The sequence below is a fragment of the Natrix helvetica genome (genome assembly GCF_964273705.1).
Source record: "Natrix helvetica genome assembly, chromosome: 13".
NCBI lineage: Eukaryota > Metazoa > Chordata > Lepidosauria > Squamata > Natricidae > Natrix > Natrix helvetica.
In genome coordinates, this window is record NC_138557.1 from 13,064,549 (window position 1) to 13,088,381 (window position 23,833).

The window sequence follows — 23,833 nt, forward strand, 5'->3', positions numbered from 1 at the left end:
ACTGAATTTTATTTATCCCCTTTTCCTGCTTTGAAGAGGCTGAGCAATTTGGTGAAAAGAAACAGGAAATGTTTGTTTGTTTCCTTGATCAAAGAAGATTTATCCAGCAGATATGACCTTGGGAAAAAGTCCAGGAAACTCTTTAAAGGCAAAGGTTCCCCTCACACATATGTGCTAGTCATTCCCGACTCTAGGGGGCAGTGCTCATCTCTTTTTCAAAGCCGAAGAGCCAGCGCTGTCTGAAGAAGTCTCCGTGGTCATGTGGCCAGCATGACTGAATGCAGAAGGCGCATAGAACCCTGTTACTTTCCCGCCAAAGGTGGTTCCTATTTTTCTACTTGCATTTTGTACGTGCTTTCGAACTGCTAGGTTGGCAGAAGCTGGGACAAGTAACGGGAGCTCACCCCGTTACGCGGCACTAGGGATTCAAACCGCCGAACTGCCGACCTTTTCTGATCGACAAGCTCAGCTTCTTAGCCACTGAGCCACTTCGTCCCTTAGGAAACTCTCTATCACCTGCTAATTAATTTGGGTGGTTTGGTGTTTCGAAAAAAGTCTAGTCTGAGGGCGCTCACTGTTTTTATTTTCAACAAATGCCTTAAAGTGAGACCATTCTGTAAATCAAGATGAGAATTAAAGGTTAGTGCTTCACTTTGAAGCAGGGCACTTTATCATACTTTTTATTATTAGGTTTGTTCACATAGTCAGTCAGATGCTTAGAGTGGATTTGACACTTTTATCCACCTATCAAATCCTTCCCAAGAGTCTGGGATAGGGATATTGATGTTTGATGGAGTTAAAGGTATTGTATTGTTACAGGCTGTGAGCTGATGGTACTATGGTTACTGTTTTAAAAAATCTTTGCAAAGAGACAAATAATGCACAAAGTTAAATTGTGTAACAATTAACCAGTAGAACACTTTGGGTTCAGAAGTTGTGGATGCTTCATCACTGGAGGCTTTTAAGAAGAGATTGGACTACCTGTTTGAAATGGTATAGAGTCTCCTGCTTGAACAGGGGGTTGGACTAGAAGACCTCCAAGGTCCCTTCCATTTCTACTTTCTATGTTCTAGGTTCTACAGTTGACATAATCATTGCATACCTGTAAAGAGCATCACATTACCTGTTTAATGCAAACTTATTGAAGTTACATTTCCTGCCCCTATTTATGAACCCTATCCTATTTATCCTTGTTTCTAGATTCAACCTAGAAACAAGGAGGAACTTTCTGACAGTGAGAACAATCAACCAATGGAACAGAAGTTGCCTTCGGAAGTTGTGGGCACTTCATCACTGGAGCCTTTCAAGAAGAGACTGGACTGCCATTTGTCAGAAATGGTGTAGAGTCTTCTTCTTGAGGGGAGGTTGGACTAGATCATCTACAAGGTCCCTTCCAACTCTGTTAATCTGTTAAAATTCCCCCTTCTTACTCTAACACTACACAAAACTTTGTAGTCCTCCTGCAGCAAATTACAAAATACATACTTTCAATACTTATATTTCCCCCCAATATTCTTGTTGGTTTGAGACTCCTATTAAAATCAGAAATGTACAAATGTTTGCAGTAAGGGAAAAGCAAACACATACATATTTACAGATTGCACAAAACACATCGGAGTAGCAAAATCTCCATGTATGTATTTTAATGCCAGTATGGAATGTTTTGGAGAATATGGAAATTTGGAATGCCATTCAGTGGCTAAGACGCTGAGTTTGTCAATCAGAAAGGTTGGCAGTTCTGCGGTTCGAATCCCTAGCACCGCGTAATGGAGTAAGCTCCCGTGACTTGTTCCAGCTTCTGCCAACCTAGGAGTTCGAAAGCATGTAAAAAATGCAAGTAGAAAAATAGGAACCACATTTGGTGGGAAGGTAACAGCGCTCCATGCGCCTTTGGTGTTTAGTCATGCTGGTCACATGACCAAGGGGACGTCTTTGGACAGCTCTGGCTCTTCAGCTTTGAAACAGAGATTAGCACCGCCCCCTAGAGACGGGAACAACTAGCGCATATGTAGGAGGGGAACCTTTACCTTTACTTTTAGCTTAATGTCATTTCTTCACAATGCAGCCAATTCTTAAATAAGACTCAGCTAAGATATCTTATCTCTCTATTTACAGAGTTTACGCCTGTTCTTAGGTACACCTGTGTTTATAGAGGTGGACATTTTGCCTGATAGGCAATTTAAAAGGAATTTGGAAGGAGCCTAGTACTTGAAATTATATCCAAGAAAGACAAATTGAAGAGGATTGAGAAGGAGGATGGAAACTGTCTCAGTGTTTATGATCATTGTTTAGTTGTACTAGACCTGACACTTATTGTCATAATGAGATTTCTATGGTGGATTTTATAGCTGTCCATGGATCTTCAATCAGGATTGGGGAAACCAATCCCTGATAATTACTATATCCACCTAGCACTACCTAAACAGATTGGGAGGGATTTTTTTAAATGACATCCTAATTTATTTATTTGATTTTTATCTCACCTTCATTAACTAGATCAGAATTCACACTCATTTGGTGATTGGCCCAAAGTGCTTCCAGTCAGATTTCATGCTTCAGGTGGGACTAGAACTCACAATTGCCTGCTTTCTAGCCTGATCCCTTCATCACTAGGCCAAATTGGCACTAGTGCTTAATGCTTTAGGGTAGTCTTCCCTATTGGTGATCAGAAATGTGGACTTCATAGCAAAAACAATAGTACTTAGACTTATATACTGCTTCACGGTGCTTTCCAGGCCTCTCTAAGCGGTTTACAGAGTCAGCCTCTTGCCCCCCAACAATCTGGGTCCTCATTTGACCCACCTTGGAAGGATGGAAGGCTGTGTCAACCTTGAGCCTGGTGAGATTCGAACTGCCAAATTGCAGGAAGCCCACAGTCAGCAGAAATAGCCTGCAGTACTGCCCTCTAACCACTGAGCCACCGTGGCTCATTTACAGCCCTCTCTAAGCGATTTACAGAATCAGCCTCTTGCACTCAACAATCTGAGTCCTCATTTTACCCACCTTGGAAAGATGGAAGGCTGAGTCAACCTTGAGCCTGGTGAGATTCGAACTGCCAAAATGCAGACAGCCGGCAGGCAGCAGATGTAGCCTGCAGTACTGCACTCTAACCATTGCGCCACCATAGCTCATCTTAGGTCAATGCTGATTGAGGCATTCTGGAAGTTTGCATTCAATTTCTCTTTCTCAACTAGGATGTAAGCTAAAATGGATTGTACTTTAAAATCACTGTCCCATCTCCCCCCACTTTTTTTTTGTTGATACAATTCTCCTCTTGAAAAAGAAAAATTAATACACGAGGAGTCCTTGACTTACAACAGTACTGAAAAAAGTGACTTATGAAGTTGTGGGAGCTTCATCACTGGGAGCTTTCAAGAAGAGACTGGACTGCCGTCTTACAGAAATGGTGTGGAGTCTCCTGCTTGGACAGGGGGTTGGACTAGATGACCTACAAGATCCCTTCCAACTCTGTTCGTCTGTAAAATCCATTGCAGCAGCCTCATGGTCATGTGATCCAAATTTAGATGCTCGGCAACTGATTCGTATTTATGACAGTTGCAGTGTCCCAAGGTCACACAATCTCCTTTCGCGACCTTCTGACAAGCCAAGTCAATGAGCAAGGTAGATCCACTTAACAACCATGTTAGTAATTGAACAACTGTGGCAAGAAAAAATGGGGGTAAATTCACTTAACAAATGTCTCACTTAACAACAGAAATGTTGGGCTCAATTGAGAAAAAAAAGAAACAACCCAAAAAACACAAACCACACGCTCTGGAAAAACCGAAGCATAGATTAGCAGAGTTCATGATAGGAGAATGTATTCCTGGGTGGATTTTTTTGTGTATGTCATTCGTGTATGTCTGTGCTGTTTTTGTTAATTCATCTGGCTGAACTACTGGGGCATGTTTAGCATTTTAAAAAACATCTTTGATTCTTTAGCAATATGGTTGTTATGTTTGTGTGTGTGTGTTTGTGTGTATTCATGTTCATTACATAAATAAATCTTACCCTCCAAATACGTCTAGCAAAGCATTTCTCGGTTGTGTTACGAGGCACTTCCTTGCTCACCTATTCTTGGCAGCAAGTGATGTAGTATGAGTGAGGAAAATCTTGATTCTATTAACAGAGGTACAATTTGTTTGATGTTACCTTGTGAAGGTCATGTGCAATTATTTTGTGAGCAATCACAAGGGGAGATTGAAAGATGACACTTTGCTGTGGTTTGGTAAACCATTTGTCAACCATTGTTGCACAATGGATGAATGGAATAGCATGAGGGAGTGTTGTTCAACCTTGGCAACTTTAAAAATGTGTAGACCAGTGGTGGGCAACCTTTTTTTTCAACTGAGCCAAATCTCGCCAAAACCACGATTGAAATTTATTTTGAGAGCCGCATTTTTAAAACCGAAAATACATAGTATGGTACACTGTTTTTAGTTTCAATAAATTTTTATTGAGAATATTCTGCATGCAAGTATCCACATAGGTCGGGAGGATACAAATAACACAACTAATAAAACAAAAACTTTAGAACGATATTATTTATCGATAACGTTAAATTCCGTAAAATTTGCCTTACAATGTAGAGAAAATTACATCCTGACAATGACTGACAAAGTCACAACCACTAATGTGAACATTGGCCTTGCATTTCCTTGGATAGTTTGAGTAAGTCAGGTTTGTATGTATGTTGTTTTTAATTTCATCTCTCTCTCCCACTTTCTTTTTTTCTTTTTCTTTCTCTCTCTCTCTCTCTGGCTCTTTGTCTCTCTCTCCCTCCCTCCCTCTGTCTCCCTCTGTCATTTTCTCTGGGTGTCTATCTGTCTGTCTGTCTCTCTGTATCTCTGTCTCTCTCTCCTCCTTCCCCCATCTGTCACTCTGTGTGTGTGTGTGTGACTGTCTGTCTCTCACTCACTCTGTGTGTGTGTGTGTGTGTCTGTCTCTCCCTCTGTCTCTCTCCCCTCCCTTCCTCTCTCTCTGTCACTCTGTGTATGTGTATGTGTCTGTCTCTCACTCATTCACTTAATCACTCACTCTGTGTGTGTGTGTCTCTCTCTGTCTGTCTATCTTTCTCTCCCTCCCTCCCCCTCTCTGTCTCTGTGTGTGTGTGTGTGTGTGTGTGTGTCTGTCAGTCTCTCTCTGATTCCCTCCCTCACTCCCTCTCTCTGTTCCTCTCTCTGTCTGTCTGTCTCATTCACACACACACACACACACACACACACACATTGTGGTCACCTTGTTGAGTGTTCCAATCACATTTGAAACACTCAACAACTGACCTGCATTTATCTTGCTGCAAAATACCATAAATGTGATTGGAACACTCAACAAGGTGACCACAGTGTGTGTGTGTGTGTGTGTGTGAGTGAGACAGACAGACAGAGAGAGGAACAGAGAGAGGGAGTGAGAGAGGGAATCAGAGAGAGACTGACAGAGCTGTACGCGCGCGCCTGTTTTCCACGGCGTGGAGCAGCGCCGAGATTCTGCGCGGCGAGCGATGATTCCGGGGGCCATCAGTGGGGGGGGCAGGGTCTCCCCTCGCGTTCCTCATCTTCCCGGATGGCCCCTGGAATCATCGCTCGCCACGCAGAATCTCGCCGCTGCTCCACGCCGTGGAAAACAGGCGCGTGCGCACAGCTCGGAAAATTACAGCCTGGGAGACTTGTCATTCGGCTTTTGCAGAAGCTTCCCTCCGAAGCCCGAGAGGAGGGAGGGAGGCTGTAATTTTCCGAGCTGTGCGCACGCGCCTGTTTTCCACGGCGTGGAGCAGCGGCGAGATTCTGCGTGGCGAGCGATGATTCCAGGGGCCATCCGGGAAGATGAGGAACACGAGGGGAGACCCTGCCCCCCCACTGATGGCCCCCGGAATCATCGCTCGCCGCGCAGAATCTCGCCGCTGCTCCACGACGTGGAAAACAAGCGCGCGCGTACAGCTCGGCAAATTACAGCCTGGGAGACTTGTCACTCGGCTTTTGCAGAAGCTTCCCTCCGAAGCCCGAGAGGAGGGAGGGGAGCGGGCGCCCGGCACACTGAAGAGCCACATTAAAATGTGTAAAGAGCCGCATTTGGCTCGCGAGCCGCGGCTTGCCGACCACTGGTGTAGACTGACCCTACAGAGAGTGGTGAGGACAGTGGAGAAGATCATAGGAAGGTTGCTTCCCCTTATTCAGATTACTACTTATAACCGCTATGTGCTTAAAGCTCGAAGCCTTGTTAGAGACCCCACACAACCACTTCACGGTCTCTGTTTCTGTTGCTCCCCAATGGGAGGAAGTTTTGAAGTATTTCTAGCAGAACTACCAGATTCTGTAATGGCTTTGTCTTGTAAACTCCCAAGATTCGTTTCTCTTGCCATATACATGTATACATTCAAACTAGGCTGTGTTGTTTCTCTGTGTCATATAAGATATGTGAGTATATGAATAATTTTGTATTTATTTATTTTGTCATGTTCATATGTGATTATGTATGAGTATGTATGAACATGGATGAACGTATGTTTTGGAGGTAGTGACCCTTTGAGAGCTGTATGGAAGGAAATTTCATTTTAATATATGCCAATTAGTGTACATTCAAAGTCAATAAAGTTATTCTATTCTATTCTATTCCTGATTTTATTCTACTCTACTCTACTCTACTCTACTCTACTCTACTCTACTCTACTCACCTACATCTCCCAGAATTCCCCAACCAACATAGTCAAGAACATTCTTGGTTTTTATATACAGGTAGTCCTCAACTTATAACAGTTCATTTAGTGACCACTTACAGTTAAAACGGCACTGAAAAAAGTGACTTACGACCATTTTATACACTTATGACCATCTATAGAGATTCTCAGTCATCCAATTGTCCCAAAGTTGCTTTTTTCAAGAGGAAACTGGACTTTCTGGTTTTTCTAGCTGTGGTGTCGCAGTGGTTAGAGTGCAGAACTGCAGGGCTACTTCTGCTGACTGCCGGCTGCCTGCAATTTGGCAGTTCGAATCTCCCCAGGCTCAAGGTTGACTCAGCCTTCCATCCCTCCGAGGTGGGTAAAATGAGGATCCAGATTGTTGAGGGTCATAGGCTGACTGTAAACTGCTTAGAGAGGGCTGTCAAGCACTGTGAAGCGGTATATAAGTGATATTGCTATTTATACTCCTTACAGACAGCTGGTCATTTGCATTCTTTTAGAGAGTTGTTGAGGCCACTTGGAGGTTTATCTGCATTCTTAAGGTCACCTGAGTAGTGCAATGAGTGTGGAAGCCTTCTTGGAACTGCTGAAAGGACTGTGTTGTAGACTGGAGATAGATGATGTCGTATTCCCCTTGGCTGTTCCTGCTATGTAGTTCCCTTAAATTATACTGATTAAAATTATCTTAGTTTTCTTGTAGATACTGGGCTCTGACCCAATCCATTTGGATGTTTCAAAATGATTCAGAAAAAAAAATATTTGGGCAAGACTGAACAGAACAGTTAATAATAATTTAATAATTAATAATAATTTAAATTTATTAGCTGCTCCCTTTCCGAAAAGGACTCGGGGCGGCGTACAATGGAGTAAAAAACATATAACATTTACATAAATCCATGACATACATAAGTACAAAGACACACATGTTCGGAGGAGGTTAACAGATACAATACATAGACAATTAAAAACCATTAAAATACCCTAATTACAAAACCCCATGTACAATCCAAATTCAAAATGTTAAAAAACAGACAGTCAGGAGGAGTACGAGAAAATTACGGTTGAACCAGTTAAGAAGTGAAAGCATGATGTTGTAACTTTTTTATTAACATAAAAACCATTTTTATGCTGCACTTTCTTACCTTGGTACTCAAATTTTGAAACCACCCCATAAAAATACAAACCAGGTCAAAACCTCATATAAAACCCATTCACAAAGTAACGTTTGTGTTGTTTTACTGCTGCAAAGAGATTCCCAGTCATGAAGCAGGACTTTTGGTATCCTCTTTTCTGTTGTTTCCTAAGCATCCGGTGAAAATTAGGTGATCCTTAAAAGTTGAGATTAGTTCTTAGTGAATTACTGCAGAAAATGACTAGAAACCCACATGCAAATATTCACCTTTGTATGTGCATAATGCTTTCCTGTCTAGCACCTTTTAATCCAGCCTGTTATGTAAAATAATTACCAAATAAGCATTGTGATATGTATCCCTGACTTCCCACAGGCTGTGATAGGTGTGAAAGTCAATGAGATCATCGTTTATTTGCCAAAATAATAATACACACACGCTAAAATCACACAGGCAGGGGGGAAAAAAACCTATTAATCCCAATACTTCGAGCAGCCAGCAATGTGAGAAAGACTGATACAGATACAGAGAACACATTCTTGGACATAGAATACAGGTACTCTCGACTTATGACCACGATTGAGTGCAACATTTCTGCTGCTAATTGAGATACTGATTAAGTGAATTTTGTCCCATATTACGACCTTTCTTTACAGATGTTGTTTATTTTTTTTATTTTTTTATTTATTAGACTTGTTAGCCGCTCCCTCTCCACGAAGGGACTCGGGGCGGCGTACAATAAATAAATCACATGTTACAGGATTAGACATTACATTACACGGAGGAGGTATAAAATCACAACAATTGTTACAATACAAAAAAAAAAAACGATAATAATAAAGTTAAAAATTAAAATACCCAATTTAAAATTTTAAAGTGTAAAAAGTTTAAAATTGCCAGGAGGATTAGAGATAGAACTATAGTTGAGCCAGGCCAGCTAGTTGGAACAGGTGGGTCTTGAGTTTTGTACGGAAGGAGCGGAGGTCAGTAGTAATCCTAATGTCGGGGGGGGGAGGCCATTCCAGAGGGCTGGGCCCATCACAGAGAAGGCCCTGCTCCTGGGCGCCGCCCTCTGGCACTGCTTAGTGGACGGCACCCGGAGGAGTCCCTCTCTGTGAGAGCGGATTGGTCGTAGGGATGTATGGGGCAGGATGCAATCCCGCAAGTAACTAGGTCCTGTGCCATGGAGCGCTTTAAAGATGGTGATCAACACCTTGAAACGCACCCGATAGACCACAGGGAGCCAGTGCAGCTCACGCAGGAGAGGTGTTATATGGGAGTATCTTGTACTCCCCATAATCACCCGCGCGGCCGCATCCTGGACCAGCTGTAGTCTTCGGGTGCATCTCAAGGGAAGCCCCATGTTGTGCAGTGAATCTCTGCAGTTATTAAATGAGTAACACGGTTGTTAAGTGAATCTGGGCCCTCCGTTGACTTGTCAAACGGTCGCAAAAGGGGATCACATGACCACCCCAGGACACTGCAACCATGAATAAATATGAGTCAGGTGCCAACTATCTGAAATTTTGAGGACATTATTGTCGGGATGCTGCAACGGTCTTCAGTGTGACAGCTGGTCATATGTCACTTTTTTCAGTGCTGTTGTAACTTTGGTCGCTGAACAAATTGTTGTATGTTGAGGACTACCTGTAATCAATGTGTCAACCCCAAATGGAACCTGGCTGAGGCCATCTTGGAGGCTTCAGAGTTGTCACAAAGCAGAAAAAGGTTTAGGGAGGGGGTGTGTAGAATAGTTAGATGGGGTTTTGTAGCCAAAACAATAAAGTTTCCCTGTGAGAACCAAGGACATTCTCACAGGTAGCTGGCCACAGGAGGAGTGAAGTAACCAAGCAACAGGCCAGCACCTTGATTGGGCAGCATGGCCAGTGACTTGAAGGAAAGAGGAAACTTTTACTTTTAGTTAGGCGAGAGCTGCGGGGACTTTCAGAGTTGGCTTTCACCAGTTGTGCCAATATGATGCATCCAATAAAATTGTTCTTTGAGGAATGTGCCTGCCTCGGAGTTCTGCTTTCTATGGTTGCATGACTTGGAATGCTGACATAATGAATCAGTCTTACTTATTTATTTATTAAACTTGTACGTCGTACATCTTACTCTGCAAAGTTTCTCTGGGCAAATCGCAAAACTTTTCAAGCAGTTGACCTATCTGAGTAGTAATTCAAAGGCAGCACCTTGGGAGAAGTTTGACAGATCCCACATCTCAAGCCATGAGCTAACGGGAGATTCCCAATCTAGATGCAACTGATTTCACTTGGCTTTTGGCGATGCTGTGATTCTTTGCAAGTTGTTCGTTTCTTTCGCCATTGTTGTTAAAGCACCTTGCCCCCCCCCTCCAAAAAAAGCTGCACTGCGGTTTCGGAAAGGAGCAGAAAAGTCTCGGTGCAAAATAGATTCCGATCGCTTGATTAACTTTCTCTCCCCTCTGTCTCTCGAATTCTTTTAGCAGACCGACGATGCAGCACAGACCGACGGTCAGCAACAGACACAATCTTCTGAAAACACAGAGAACAAATCACAGCCCAAACGGCTGCATGTTTCAAATATTCCCTTCAGATTTCGGGACCCAGACCTCAGACAAATGTTTGGGGTAAGCAATGGTTTCCTTACAACACTCTTGCTTTTGCTTTTATTCCTTATTTATCTTCAGTATGTGTCTATCTATGTATGTATGTATGTATTCAGCTGCCCATCTCATTCTCAACAACCCATTGAAAACCAAGCTAGGAAAAATGTTTTGGAGAGCAGTTTATCTAAACATTATTCAACGTGTCAAGACCCACAAATAACACACTTTCTCATTCAAGCGTGGCGGTGAGGCTGACCAAATTCCTGGCCCCGATGCCTGGGGGAAGAGTCAGAATTTTTAACTTTCCTGAAAAGCTGAAGTCAAAGTCATCCAAACCTTGGGGGGAAATGTAGAGGACAAACACTATGTCATCTCCTTCACAAACAATGTCTTCTTCAGCTGCTAGGACGTAGCTGGGCAGCCTCATTTTGATGCTGAATTGTGCAATTCACCATATTTTTTGGAGTATAAGATGCACCTTTTTCACCCCCAAAAGAGAGTGCTAATCTGGGTGCGTCTTATACACTGAATACAGCCATGTTTGGCCACCCTGCGCGTCCCGTTTTTTGCAAAAATGGACGTGCAGAAGGTTTGGGAGGCCTGTAGAGTGCTCCTGGGGGCTGGGGAGGGCAAAACGGAGTGTAACGGCCCGTTTTCCACAAAAACCGGAGTGATTTTGCCCTCCTCAGCCCCCCAGGAGCATTCTGCAGGCCTTCCAAACTCTATGCACGCCCCATTTTTTGCAAAAAAAAAAACCAGAGCCATTTTAACGAAAAATGGACTGGTTTTGGCTCATGTTTGCCCTCCAAAGCCCCCAAGAGCACTCTACAGACCTCCCAAACCCCAGGTACACCCCATGTTATGCCTCCCAAACCCCCCACACATCGCTTTTTTACCCTCCCCAGCCCCCAGGAGCAGTCTGCAGGGCTCCCAAACTTTCTGCATGACCCGTTTTTCACAAAAAAAACCAGGGCCTGTAGAGGGTTTGGGGGGCATGCAGAGTGCTCCTGTGGGCCGGGGAGGGCAAAAAACTTTTTTTTTAAAATAATCTCTTCAAAATCTTGGTGCATCTTATTCTCTGGTGCGTTTTATAGTCCAAAAAATACGGTACTCAGCTTACTTCCTTTTGCTATTCCACACCTGTGTTGGTCTGCAGAAAGTAAAAGGAAAGGAAAGGAAAAGAACATTATATTATAAAGTATCCCATCTAACACAGTTTATAGACACATGGAGATGCTTTTAGATGAATGAACTGGATTTCATAACCTCTATAACAGTTTGTGTCATAAAAGATGTATTATTAGCTTCTGCCAGACCTTTTAGTCCTGAAGTTGATGAAGGGTCCATTTGACACAAACCCCACTGAGCTGAGGTTTAACTGGCAAGGACTTTCCTGTAGCTCTTCTGGAAATAGCTGGAATCCAGTTTCCAAATTCTGGTAGCATGGAAGACAGCAGATGTAGAGCCACAGGCTGGCATGAACATAACTCCAAGACTCTAGTAGGATGGTCTTGAGTTACCTTGGCTGACTGAGAAGGAGAGCAGCAAATACTTCTTGCAAAATGCCTGATGTTCCAATGGAAGGTCAACTGGGCTGAAGAAATATGACCATCCAATGCAGAAGCTTTCCGGTATCAAATGGAAAGATGGAACGTAGGTGCTGAAACATGGACATTGTCCATGTCCATCAGGAAATACAAGAGCAGAAAGAATGCAGTCCAAGGGTTGGTTTTTCATTGAACCATGGAGTTGGAAGGCACCTACTGAGTCAACTGGTCCCAACTGTTCCCTAATGCTAGAATCCTCACAGCATCTCAAACAAATGGCTGCCTATTCTTGCTTGAAAATTTCAATTGATGCAATAACTATGAGTCCATGTGGCAGGCTGCTCCACTGCTTCATAGTTCTCTCATCATCAGGATATTCCTTCTTATTTCAAGTTTGAATCTCCCTCCGTGATCCTTCACCCAACTGTTCTTGTTCCCTAACTATGCTGTGGAGAATAAATCCATGCCCTCTTCCTTGTGACCTCCCTTCATATATTGGAAGACTGCCATCACATTTCCTTGTAGCTAAAGGGACGGGGTGGCTCAGTGGCTAAGGCGCTGAGCTTGTCGATCAGAAAGGTCAGCAGTTCAGCGGTTCGAATCCCTAGCGACTCATAACGGAGTGAGCTCCTGTCACTTGTCCCTGCTTCTGCCAACCTAGCAGTTTGAAAGCATGTAAACATGCAAGTACAGATGACAGAAAAAAGAAAAACTGTAAGAAACAGTACAGATTTTTTTTTTAAAAAAAAGAAATATAAGAACAGACTTCCAAATCTTCTTTACTGCAATTAAAAACAAACTAATTATTCCACTCCCTCTTTTAAGATGACTACGGAACTTGCCTTTTAAGCCTTTCTCTCACAGAGGTGGACAAAGGGAACAAAAATGTTGATATACTTTCTCTTGAAACTAAGGCTACCCCACCATTTAACACTAATTTATCTTAATTCATTAACTAATTGCATTTTAAATGAAGGAAGACATCATATTATTAATGGGTTCCTTTTACCATGTAAAAGGAAATAATTTGCACTTCAATTAAGATGCTTGTAGTGAGTTTGTTAACATTATCGGAAGGGTAACATTTTAAATTTGAGGGACTTGGTGGCTCAGTGGCTAAGACGCTGATCGATCAGAAAGGTTGGCAGTTTGGCAGTTCGAATCCCTAGTACCGCGTAACAGAGTGAGCTCCTGTTACTTGTCCCAGCTTCTGCCAACTTAGCAGTTCGAAAGCACGTAAAAAATGCAAGTAGAAAAATAGAAACCACATTTGGTGGGAAGATAGCAGCGTTCCGTGCTCCTTCGGCATTGAGTCATGCCGGCCACATGACCACGGATACATCTTCGGACAGCGCTGGCTCTTCGGCTTTGAAACGGAGATGAGCACTGCCCCCTAGAGTCGGCAACGACTAGCGCATATGTGCGAGGGGAACCTTTGCATTTAACATTTTAAATATATCCCTTTGACAGCAGCATACTGGAGCCAAACTCATATTCCGAAGTGCTTCTTTCTCAATGTTTATTTACTACATTTGTGTAGCCTTCCATCTGGCCAGTGTGATTCTAGTTGGCTCACAGCAATTAAAAAAACAACAGCAACCGTAAAAAAAATATAAACAAAACAACATGCAACTCCCAAAACCGTGATTAAAAATGCAATAACATATAATCCCAGTCAACCCGTGAATATTATTTAATGTAGCCGTTGCTAAGGCTCGCCACTACTGCTGAAGCCCCAGGCACAACTGCAGAGCAAACTCTTCGAACTCGTCCTAAAGACTGCAATAAAGATTTGATTTGATTTGATTTAGGTGCAAATCTAAGTTCTAATTATGGTGTTTTTTTTTCAAAAGATGGATATCATGGCAGAAAAACATCTCCTGTGTCCCATCAAATGAAAGTCCATAGTAGATGCAACTCCTAACCAGATCTGATGTAGATAAATGTTCAAGGAGAGGAAGTCTCTCAAACCACAATGCTGTTGCTGTTGCTATTATTGTTAACTAGCCGATAACCTGGCATTGCCTGGGTATTTATTTATAGTGGGAAAATGTCCGGACCAAACGTAATTTATAATGTTGGATTTCCCCCTTTCCAAAGGGAGCCCCTTTGTGGAGTACTGTGAAGCTGTTACCATGGCAACTCCACTGTGCTGTACAGTAGAAGCCATTTTATGGCAGTACAGTAGAAGCCATTTTAAGGCACAACAGGCTTTATCTTAACAGAACACCCCCCCCCCCCAGGGGTGTTAGGGGTGTCTTACTCCCACAGTATTTTTTTTTCCAGAGAGTAAGTCATCTGTGTACCAGGTTTGGTTGAAATTGTTCAAGGCATTCCAAAGTTATTCTGGAACGAACACACACACACACACAGAGTCATTTATGTATGTAAAGATTTATATAGTTGAGGCTGAATCTGTGTATCTCATAAGGAGAAGAGCTCAAAGATAATACCTAAATTTACTAGATTAATTCAAAGAAATCGTAAACTATTTATCCAGCAACTGCGGTTAACAACCTGTAATGGATATTATTTGAAAGTTGATGCATGGCCCCTGGACTTTTGTTGTTGTTGGTTTCAGATGTTTCATTGGCCAACCAAACAGATTCTTCAGTCTGAGCAAGTTAGGGGAATATGAGTAAGCAGGGTGTCATCTGAATATGCCAACTGCTAAAATTCTTAGGGTTATTCCTGCACCAACCACACGTTTTCTTCCCCAAAATATGTCAATGAAGATTCTCAGCCATCCAGATAGCATTGTCTAGAAAATAGGCCCAGGTGCCATGACTCAACTTCCAGACAATTTTGCCTGCAGGATGGAGAATCTCCATCAACTCTAAGGGGTATGTTTATTCAGCACGATAAAAACCACACCAATGATCCTCATGTTGGCTTAACCTTGTGGCTTGAGACAAAACAAGGTGAATTGATTTTGGTTTAGTCCCTGTGGTCTCGGAGCCCTTGTTATGGTTGACCACGTGCAAATGAAGTCTTTATATGGACCATGCATTATTTCTATCATTTGGTCTATTGCGTCTGCTCCTCTCATTTGCCAACGTTATAGGCCCCTTTGTGAAGTCATCTTAATGACACGTGAAATAAACAACCATGAGAGTTTGAAGGATGTACATTGGAAAATGTCACCCCCCACCCCTTAAAAGATCACACAGTCACTGGCTTTTTCCTACTAAATGTTACCCAGTTTTAACAATTAACTTTTTTTTCTTAATTTGGAGCCTTCAGGTGGCGCTCTCACCTCACAATCAAGAGGTTGTGAGTTCGATCCTAGGCAGAGGCAGATGTAGGGTCCTGTGCAGGGGGTTGGATTAGATGACCTGCAAGGTCCCTTCCAACTCTGTTTATCTGTTAATTATGAGATTAGATTAATATGTCCTCCTGTTCAGATGTTTGCAGCTCTGCTTCCATCTAAGAGAGGGTCAACCTAGTCCCCGAGGCACCTGAGGGTAAAACAAGAAGCAATGGGTGGAAACTAATCAAGGAGAGAAGCAACTTAGAACTAAGGAGGCATTTCCTGACAGTGAGGACAGTTAATCAGTGGAACAACTCGCCTCCGGAAGTTGTAAATGCTCCATCACTGGAGGTTTTGAAGAAGAGACTGGGCAGCCACTTCTATGGAATGGTACAGGGCAGTGATAGCTAACCTTTTTTGGCTCGGGGGCCAAAAGCATATGCGCACGTGCCGAGACTCATCATTCAATTGCCTGCGCATGAGTGCATGACCACCACTGCTCCACACACCCCCACATACATGCATGCATAACCCCCTGCTGCCACACATGCCTGCACAACCCTCCCGCCTTCCTGAAGCCTGGGAAGGGTGAAAACAGCCTCCCCCCGCCCCCCTGGAGGCCCTCCAAAAGCTGGAAATGCCCCATTTCCAAACTTCCGGTAGGCCCAGTGTCTTTTGCCCTCCCCAGGATTTGGAGACTTTCCTGAAACCTGGGGAGGGCAAAAACGGCTTTCCCCGGCACTCCGGAGGCCCTTCCAAGGACGAAAACCAGTTGGCCAGCACAGGCATGCGCACTGCAGCTGACCTAGGGCAACGGCTCACCTACCCTCAGAGATGGTTCCATGTGCTACATGTGCCACATGTGACATATGTGCCATAGATTCGCCATCACAGGTATAGGGTTTCCTGCTTGAGCAGGGCGTAGGACTAGGAGACCTCCAAGGTCCCTTCCAATTCTATTATTCTGTTCTCTTCTGCAGCAATTACAATGCTCATTTAGAAAAACGAACTGTTCTTCTTAAAAGATGATTTCTCCATTTTCTCATGCCTTGGGGTTTATCTTTGTGTGACTCTCTTCGGCATATTTCAAGGCACATTAGTTGCTTTGGAAATTCTTTCAAAAGGCAAGAGAATGTCCATAAAGCTTTCCTGAGTTGGATGTGGAAAGTCCACTTTTATTTATTTGTGCGAAAAATGACTACAGCTTTATCTCTGCCAAGGTCCCATTTTTTTGTTCTACAGATCTTTCTGCCTTTTTCTGCAATCTACTAGTTGTTACGGGTAAAAGGCATCCAAAAGCATTTTTTTTCAGTACTAGTAAGCAGTGCTTTCTGTTGCCGAAGAGAAAATTCTGCCCTTGGGAATTGCTTGGAGAATTTTGGGTTTCATAAATAAATAAATCCACCCGATGTTCACTCGTTTCAGGGAAAAGGCTGAAAGACCAGCTCTACTGATTCAACACAGCTAATCCTGCATCCCATTCTGACAGATTGAATACCCCTACACAACTCCCCCCCCCCAATTTAATAAATTTAAGCATTTTCATTTCCTCTTTGGGGCCCAATTATGATTCTTGGGGAAGAAAACCAAAAGGGAATAAAATCATTCCAAAAGTATTAGTACCACTTTATAAAACCTTCATAAGACCACACCTGGAATATTGCATCAAGCTTTGGTCACCATATTTTAAAAAAAGATGTTGAGACTCTAGAAAGACTTCTCTGCTCTCCAGAGGAGAGCAACAAAGATGATTAGGGGACTGGAGGCTAAAACATATGAAGAACGGCTGCTGAAACTGGGTATGTATGTTTTAACCATAAGTTTAAAGGAAAGAAGGATGAGGGGTGACATGATAGCAGTCTTCCAATGCTTGAGGAAGTGTCACAAAGCAGAAGGGTCAACCTATTCTCCAAAGCATCTGAAGGCAGGACAAGAAGCAATGGATGGAAGCTAACCAAGGAGAGAAGTAACCTAGAACTAAGAAGAGACTTCCTGACAGCAGGAACAATTAAGCAGTGGAAGAGCTTACCTTCAGAAGTTGTGGGTGCTCCCATCACTGGAGGCTTTTAAGAAGAAAAGGACAGCTCCTTGTCTCGAATGGTCTAAGAACTCCTGCTTGAGCAGAGGGTTGCACTAGAAGACATCTAAGGTCCCTTCCAATTCTGTTATTCTGTTACTGTAAAACAGTGTTATCACACACACAAGGAGCTAAGTGCAGGCTCTCTTTTTCACACACATACACACTCATAAAAAGATAAACAATTCTTAGTTCTTCTGAAGGGAAAAGCAGTGTTGAAAAGAAATAAGCATGCATGATCTGAAGCCATTCCCTGTTCTGTTACTACAAGTTGACAATCAGAAGTGCCCCTTGGAATACCAGGTGGTTACACAATCATGTATAAACCAAAAAAAGCTCCAAAGAACGTACATGGTCTTTTTTGCCACACCATTCAAGCAGGGGCAAGGACATGTGTGTGACAGGTACACCACCCCAACACTTGAACAAGAACAAAAATAAGCCCCTCTTCTCTTCTCTTCTCTTCTCTTCTCTTCTCTTCTCTTCTCTTCTCTTCTCTTCTCTTCTCTTCTCTTCTCCACTGCATGTCTAAAAGAAGTTCTGCTTTCTAGAAAAGAGAAGGAAAGAAAAAACCAATGCATCTTTGATTTGGGATCAGAAAATTTCTTGGAAAAAGGAGAGGACTACAGCTGGAATTTTTGGGAGTTACCAGTTTTGTGAAAATTAATTTTAAAAAAATCAATTATTCATCTTTGTTGATCTTTTTCCTACCAGTATCTGATTTACTAAGTGGCCCCTGTGTTCTTAGAATGACCAGTTACTTTAATGGTTGCCTAGGTTAAGTGTACTAGCTCAGCTTTGCCTTTTCGTTTTGCTATTTTGAGATCTACCTGGAGAAATGGGACATCTTGTCTGTGACCAAAAAGACAACAGAGGACATATCTGAGAAATAAGACTCACTAAAACTATGGTGCTGGAGAGGACTCCTGCGAGTCCCTTGGACTGCAACGTGATCCAACCGGTCAGTCCTAGAGGAGATCAACCCTGACTGCTCTTTAGAAGGCCAGATTCTGAAGAAGAAACTCAAATACTTTGGCCACCTAATGAGAAGGAAGGACTTCCTGGAGAAGAGCCTCATGCTGGGAACGATTGAGGGCAAAAGAAGAAGGGGACGGCAGAGAAGGAGGTGGCTGGATGGAGTCATGGAAGCAGTCGGCATGAGCTTAAATGGACTCCAGAGGATGGTAGAGGACAGGAAGGCCTGGAGGAACATTGTCCATGGGGTTGTGATGGGTTGGACATGACTTCACAACTAACAACAACAACAAAATTAAATATTGTTTTTTGGCAAAACTCTGCAAAACAGAGTCTGATCTTCACCAACAGAAAAGCATAGCAATTAATATGTTCTTCCTAAGATTGGGCCCTTCAGCTCATGCTATGGCTTCTCAAAATTATTGAACCTTTATTGAAAGTGCACCAAATATTCTACAGATTCATTGGGTAGCAGAGAAAACACAGGTTGCAATGATTGAAGAGAGAGTAACTGTGGCTTCAGAAGCCATAAACGAGGAGTGTTGCAGTTAGATCAACTGCAAATTGTCTCTTTGACTTGATCAACTTGGAATGAACTCAGTTCCTAATTTTCAGTCTGGATTGTCAAATCAATCTGACTCGAACACGTTCATTCAAGTTGACAAAAGCCACCAAATGTTCAGGTGTATTTGGAGGCAACCCTTTTGATCTGACAGTTCAAATCAATGATCCAATCTGGAAAGCCACGAAATTAATAAATAGCTTTTTTTGATGTGAGAATCTAAATCTTCGCAAAAACCCTCTCGCAAATCATTCATCTATAGCAGTGTTTCTCAACAACTTTCAGATGTGTGGACTTCTGCTGGCTTGGGAATTTTGGCAAATGAAATTCATACGTCTTGAAGTTGCTGAAAAGCCAATTCTTGAATGTATAAACCAATTCTAATATAAAAACCAATTCTTGAATAGAGCTCCTCTGCCGGGAATCCACACTGTATATTGGACATTAATTCAGTCGAGCAAGTCCAGAGGTATCTCACGAGAAGAGTCCTCCACTCCTCTGCTCACAATAGAATCCCTTATGGCACCAGGCTTGAAATTTTGGGTTTGGACAACCTGAAACTACGCCACCTACGGTCTGACCTAAGCATAGAACAGAAAATTGTCTGCTACAACATCCCACCTGTCAACAACTTCTTCAGCTTCAACCACAATAATACACGGGCAAACAATAGATACAAACTCAAGGTAAACCGCTCCAAACTCGATTGCAGAAAATACAACTTCAGCAACAGAGTGGTCAATGCCTGGAATGCTCTACCTGACTCCGTTGTTACATGCTCAAACCCCCCACAGCTTCAACCTTAAACTGTCTACCATGGACCTCACCCCATTCCTAAGAGGTCCATAAAGAGGGCGTGCATAAGCACATCAGCTTGCCTAATGTCTCCTGTCCTACTGTTCCCATTTATTTGTACCCATTTCCTGTGTTCAAGTCCATGTTTATGCTTATACCTGTTATCTTTTACATGTCTGACAAACTGAATAAATAAAATAAAATAAAAATGTTGATCTCCTGCAAAATCCTCACCGAGCCAGCCATGAGTTTGTTATCTATCAGTTTGTGAGAGACACATCTGCCTAACTCCAAATTTAACATGCAGTCTTCCTTTACAAGGATCTACAATTTGCAGCTTTAGGGACAAAGATTTCCTATGAGAGAATATACCCCACAGATCCCATCTCCTGAAGAAACTGCAGTCTCTAATGTGACAGATGGGAAATATAGCTCTATTAATGTATTGAATCCTATTTAACTTTCATTTAAAATAAATGTTAATCAAACCAAATGTAGCTTTTGCCTTGAGCTTATTCACATTTTAGAGGACATCCTTCAAACCAGATGCAGCTCACAATCTGCAAATGATGCCAACTTTTTTTATTTATGCTGCAATGATGCTTATTAATTAATCTTACCTCTGTCATCCAGGTGCTGTTTTAATTATTTTAATGTCTTGATTAACTTGTTATTATGTTATTTTGCTTTTAATTAAAGAGAAGGAATGGAGGGAAGCACAAAGAACGGAAAGCTATGGAAACATACATATTTAAATGTATCAGAGAAATAAAAGTATAAACTAAATATTGCTCTTGGCAAAAATCTAAAAAAAAACAATAGAAACTGATGTTTACCTACAGTGTCACAAGAAGATAAAAATATGGGTGTTATGCTGTTTTGGGGGGTTCAATATGGATGTTAAAATGTTTTCATGGGAAACTGGAGGAAGGGATGAAGTAAATAATTTAAAATATGCAACACGTAGCCCTTCAGCCAATGGCACTAGGGCTTTTTTCAGAATGTAAAAAAAAAGTTCTGAAAAAGATGAAATTAAAAATTCAACAACAAAAATTATGAATTGTATTATGTAGAAGGCTCCAATGGCTTTAATAAAACAATCCCAATTATAAAAATGGCCAAAACAGATATTTTACCTGGGACTTAAGGAAGGCAATATTGATGCCAATTGGGCCTTCCTTTAAAAGTGTGCATAAACATGCAAGTCTTTTAGCATTCAGTTAGTTTCCCTTGGCAAACATTGCTTAAAATGAAGAAATCTTCCTTCCATACAAATTTAAATGATTCTTGTGATGTTTTTTTTTTAATCAATGCTCATGCGATTTTTCTGTTTCTTTGCAGCAATTTGGTAAAATCTTAGATGTTGAAATTATTTTTAATGAGCGAGGCTCAAAGGTAAGCAACTGAATACACTTGTGGAAATGTTTAATAGATTGAAAGTGTTTACTGAAAAGTCAGAGGAAGCAAATACGCAACAGTATTAAAAACCCCTTGAGTAGCTCCTTCAAACAGAAACACCTATGATGCTCAGGTGTTTGAGGGGATGTGGGATGTCATTTACCCAAACAGCATGAAATTTATTGGTCTAATTTTGAGCCCCTTGCAAAGGATAATTTTAACTAAGATAAGCTGCCACCGGTTAAATAGGAATATTGCTTTCTGCTTTTAAATATAATCAAGTGTAGTCTGCTGGATTCCTTTCCCATCTCCAATAATTGCCATATTCATTGTGAGATTAGTTCAAGCTTGCAGTGAGGAGAGATAGGTCATTAGAAGAGATGCACTGCTCTTGAAATGGAAGCAAATAATATAATTTAATATCTTCTCCAGCAATTACCCGATCAAGGATGAATTATGAAATTGTCAGTGTTTGCATGTTTAGTGAAAATTGTTTCTGAATTTAAAGAGATGTTTTCGTTGTCCTAATTTGAAAGGGGAAAGATTTTCCAAATACTCACATTGCATACTTAAGTTCCATTTGAACCTACATATAGAGTTGGCCCGTTTTCCTACACTGTGTTATGCTGTTGTTGTTATACTAGATAGTACGGCCAGATTGATAAATTATCTATCCAGTGGAATGCAGACATAAGCTTTTCGCTCACACTTCGTAGGGATATCCAGTGGGGTGTGGGTCAAAAGCTTCAAGATGGCAGTTGTGTAGTTGTGCTTTGCCTCTTGTGCTTTGCATATACATAACTTCAACATATGTACAGGGTTGGGGGGAGGCTTTGATCATACAATTGTAACCTCTGTCTTTTGACTTCATATGAAGTCCCTGCAGGTTCATTTATCCTGTACTATATTTACTTTATTTTAGATATCACCTATCAACCAAAAAAATGTGGTTGCCCAAATATAATTAATCAGTGAGGCTCACAGGATTCTCCTTGCTGCCCAATTAATCATTAATCCTATAAAACAGAATAGTTAGCCTTACAAATAGTCCTTGATAAAACAACTGTAATGGAGCTTGCCCGTTATGATCATATGTTGTAACGGTCTTAAAACGGGTCAGTCATGTCACGTAACCGACCTGATTTTATAACTTCTTTTATAACAGTTGTTAAGTGAGCATAACAGTTGTAAAGTGCTTGCCATGGTCCTTAAGTGAATACTGTAGTCAATAAAAGAACAAGTGGTTTGCTATGGGCATGGTTTTGCCCCAAAATTGAAAGTAAGTGCCATTATTTGGGGTAATAAACATTGTGGGACACTGCAAATAAAGGCAACTGTGACTGGATGAATACTGCATCCAGTTTTGGTCACCACGATGTAAAAAAGATTTTGATACTCTAGAAAGAGTGCAGAGAAGAGCAACCAGGATGATTAGGGGACTGGAGGCTAAAACAATCTAATGGACGTTTGCAGGAACTGGGTATTTCTAGTTTAATGAAAAGAAGGACCGGGGACATGATAGCAGTCTTCCAATATCTCAGGGGTTGCCACAAAGAAGAGAGAGTCAAGCTACCCTCCAAAGCACCTGAGGGCAGGACAAGAAGCAATGGGTGGAAACTCATTAAGGAGAGAAGCAACTTAGAACTAAGGAGAAATTTCCTGACAGTTAGAACAATTAATCAGTGGAACAACTTGTCTCCAGGAGTTGTGAATGCCCCAACACTGGAAGTCTTTAAGAAGATGTTGGATAGCTATTTGTCTAAAACGGTATAGGGTTTCCTGCCTAGGCAGGGGTTGGACTAAAAGGCCTCCAAGGTCCCGTCCAACTCTGTTATTCTATTCTATTCTGCATTGCCAAGCACCCTACGTTTGGTCACATGACCACATAAGGGGGCCAATGATTGGAATTTTGAATCTAGGTCATCATTAGTCCCTTTTTTGGGGGTTGGTCATAACTTTGAACAGTCTTTGAATAACTGATCATAAGGACTACCGTTAGCGAGCCTTTCACTTGCAACCTTTTGTTTAGTGACTGTTTGAAGTTACAAAATGACCTCCAACTGTTTTTTCGCCCCATTTCAGCATCCCCATTTAATCAGAATTTGGGGGTCTGGCAATTGACATGATGGTCACAGTACCCCAGTTTTATGGGATTGCCTTTGGTGACTTTCTGACAGTATAGTTAAAGGGGCAGCCTGGTTCACTTTGCAACTATGTGACTAACTTAACAACTGTGGTGAGAGAAGTCATAAAACGGGGGATGAAACTCAAGTTAGCAAATGTCTCGCTTAGCAACAGGAGGTTTGGGCTGAATTGTGGTCATAAGTTAAGGATGACCTGTAGAGTGATTTGAATCCCTGGATCCTTTGAGGCCAAGCTGAGATTTTTCTCAGGCCATTGTTACGATTGGGAAGGACCTCTGCTCCAACGGAGAAATTTTCGTGAGTCCTTGCATTGTGCTTTGGCGTTATTGTCCATCGCCTAACCTCAAGGTTCTGATAGAAGAGAATATTTATAACTCAGAGTTGACCTTGTTGGCTCCTTGGTGCCCTCTGAGCTTGGTGGCTTTCTTGCAGATGTTTCATTACTGGACTAGGTGACACCATTGCCAAGCACTGATGATATTACGTAGTTTGGTAATGAAACATCTGCCAGGAAACCACCAACCTCAGAGAGCACAAAGGATGCCACAGTTTCTTCCTTTCCTTTCCTTTCCTTTCCTTTCCTTTCCTTTCCTTTCCTTTCCTCCTCTCCTCTCCCGTCCTTTCTTCTTCTTCTTCTTCTTCTTCTTCTTCTTCTTCTTCTTCTTCTTCTTCTTCTTCTTCTTCTTCTTCTT

The 23,833-nt window shown here is 42.0% G+C and overlaps 1 protein-coding gene across 3 annotated transcripts in view; it reads left to right on the forward strand.

Moving 5' to 3' along the window:
* The window catches only part of RBFOX1 (RNA binding fox-1 homolog 1), a 2,041,748-nt gene that overhangs the window by 1,833,971 nt on the left and 183,944 nt on the right, over nucleotides 1-23,833 (forward strand). For all 3 annotated transcript variants that reach the window (XM_081966089.1, XM_081966090.1, XM_081966091.1), the window contains 2 exons: nucleotides 10,271-10,414; nucleotides 20,941-20,994. In XM_081966089.1, coding sequence (XP_081822215.1) covers nucleotides 10,271-10,414; nucleotides 20,941-20,994 — 198 coding nt within the window. The remainder of the gene's footprint in view (nucleotides 1-10,270; nucleotides 10,415-20,940; nucleotides 20,995-23,833) is intronic.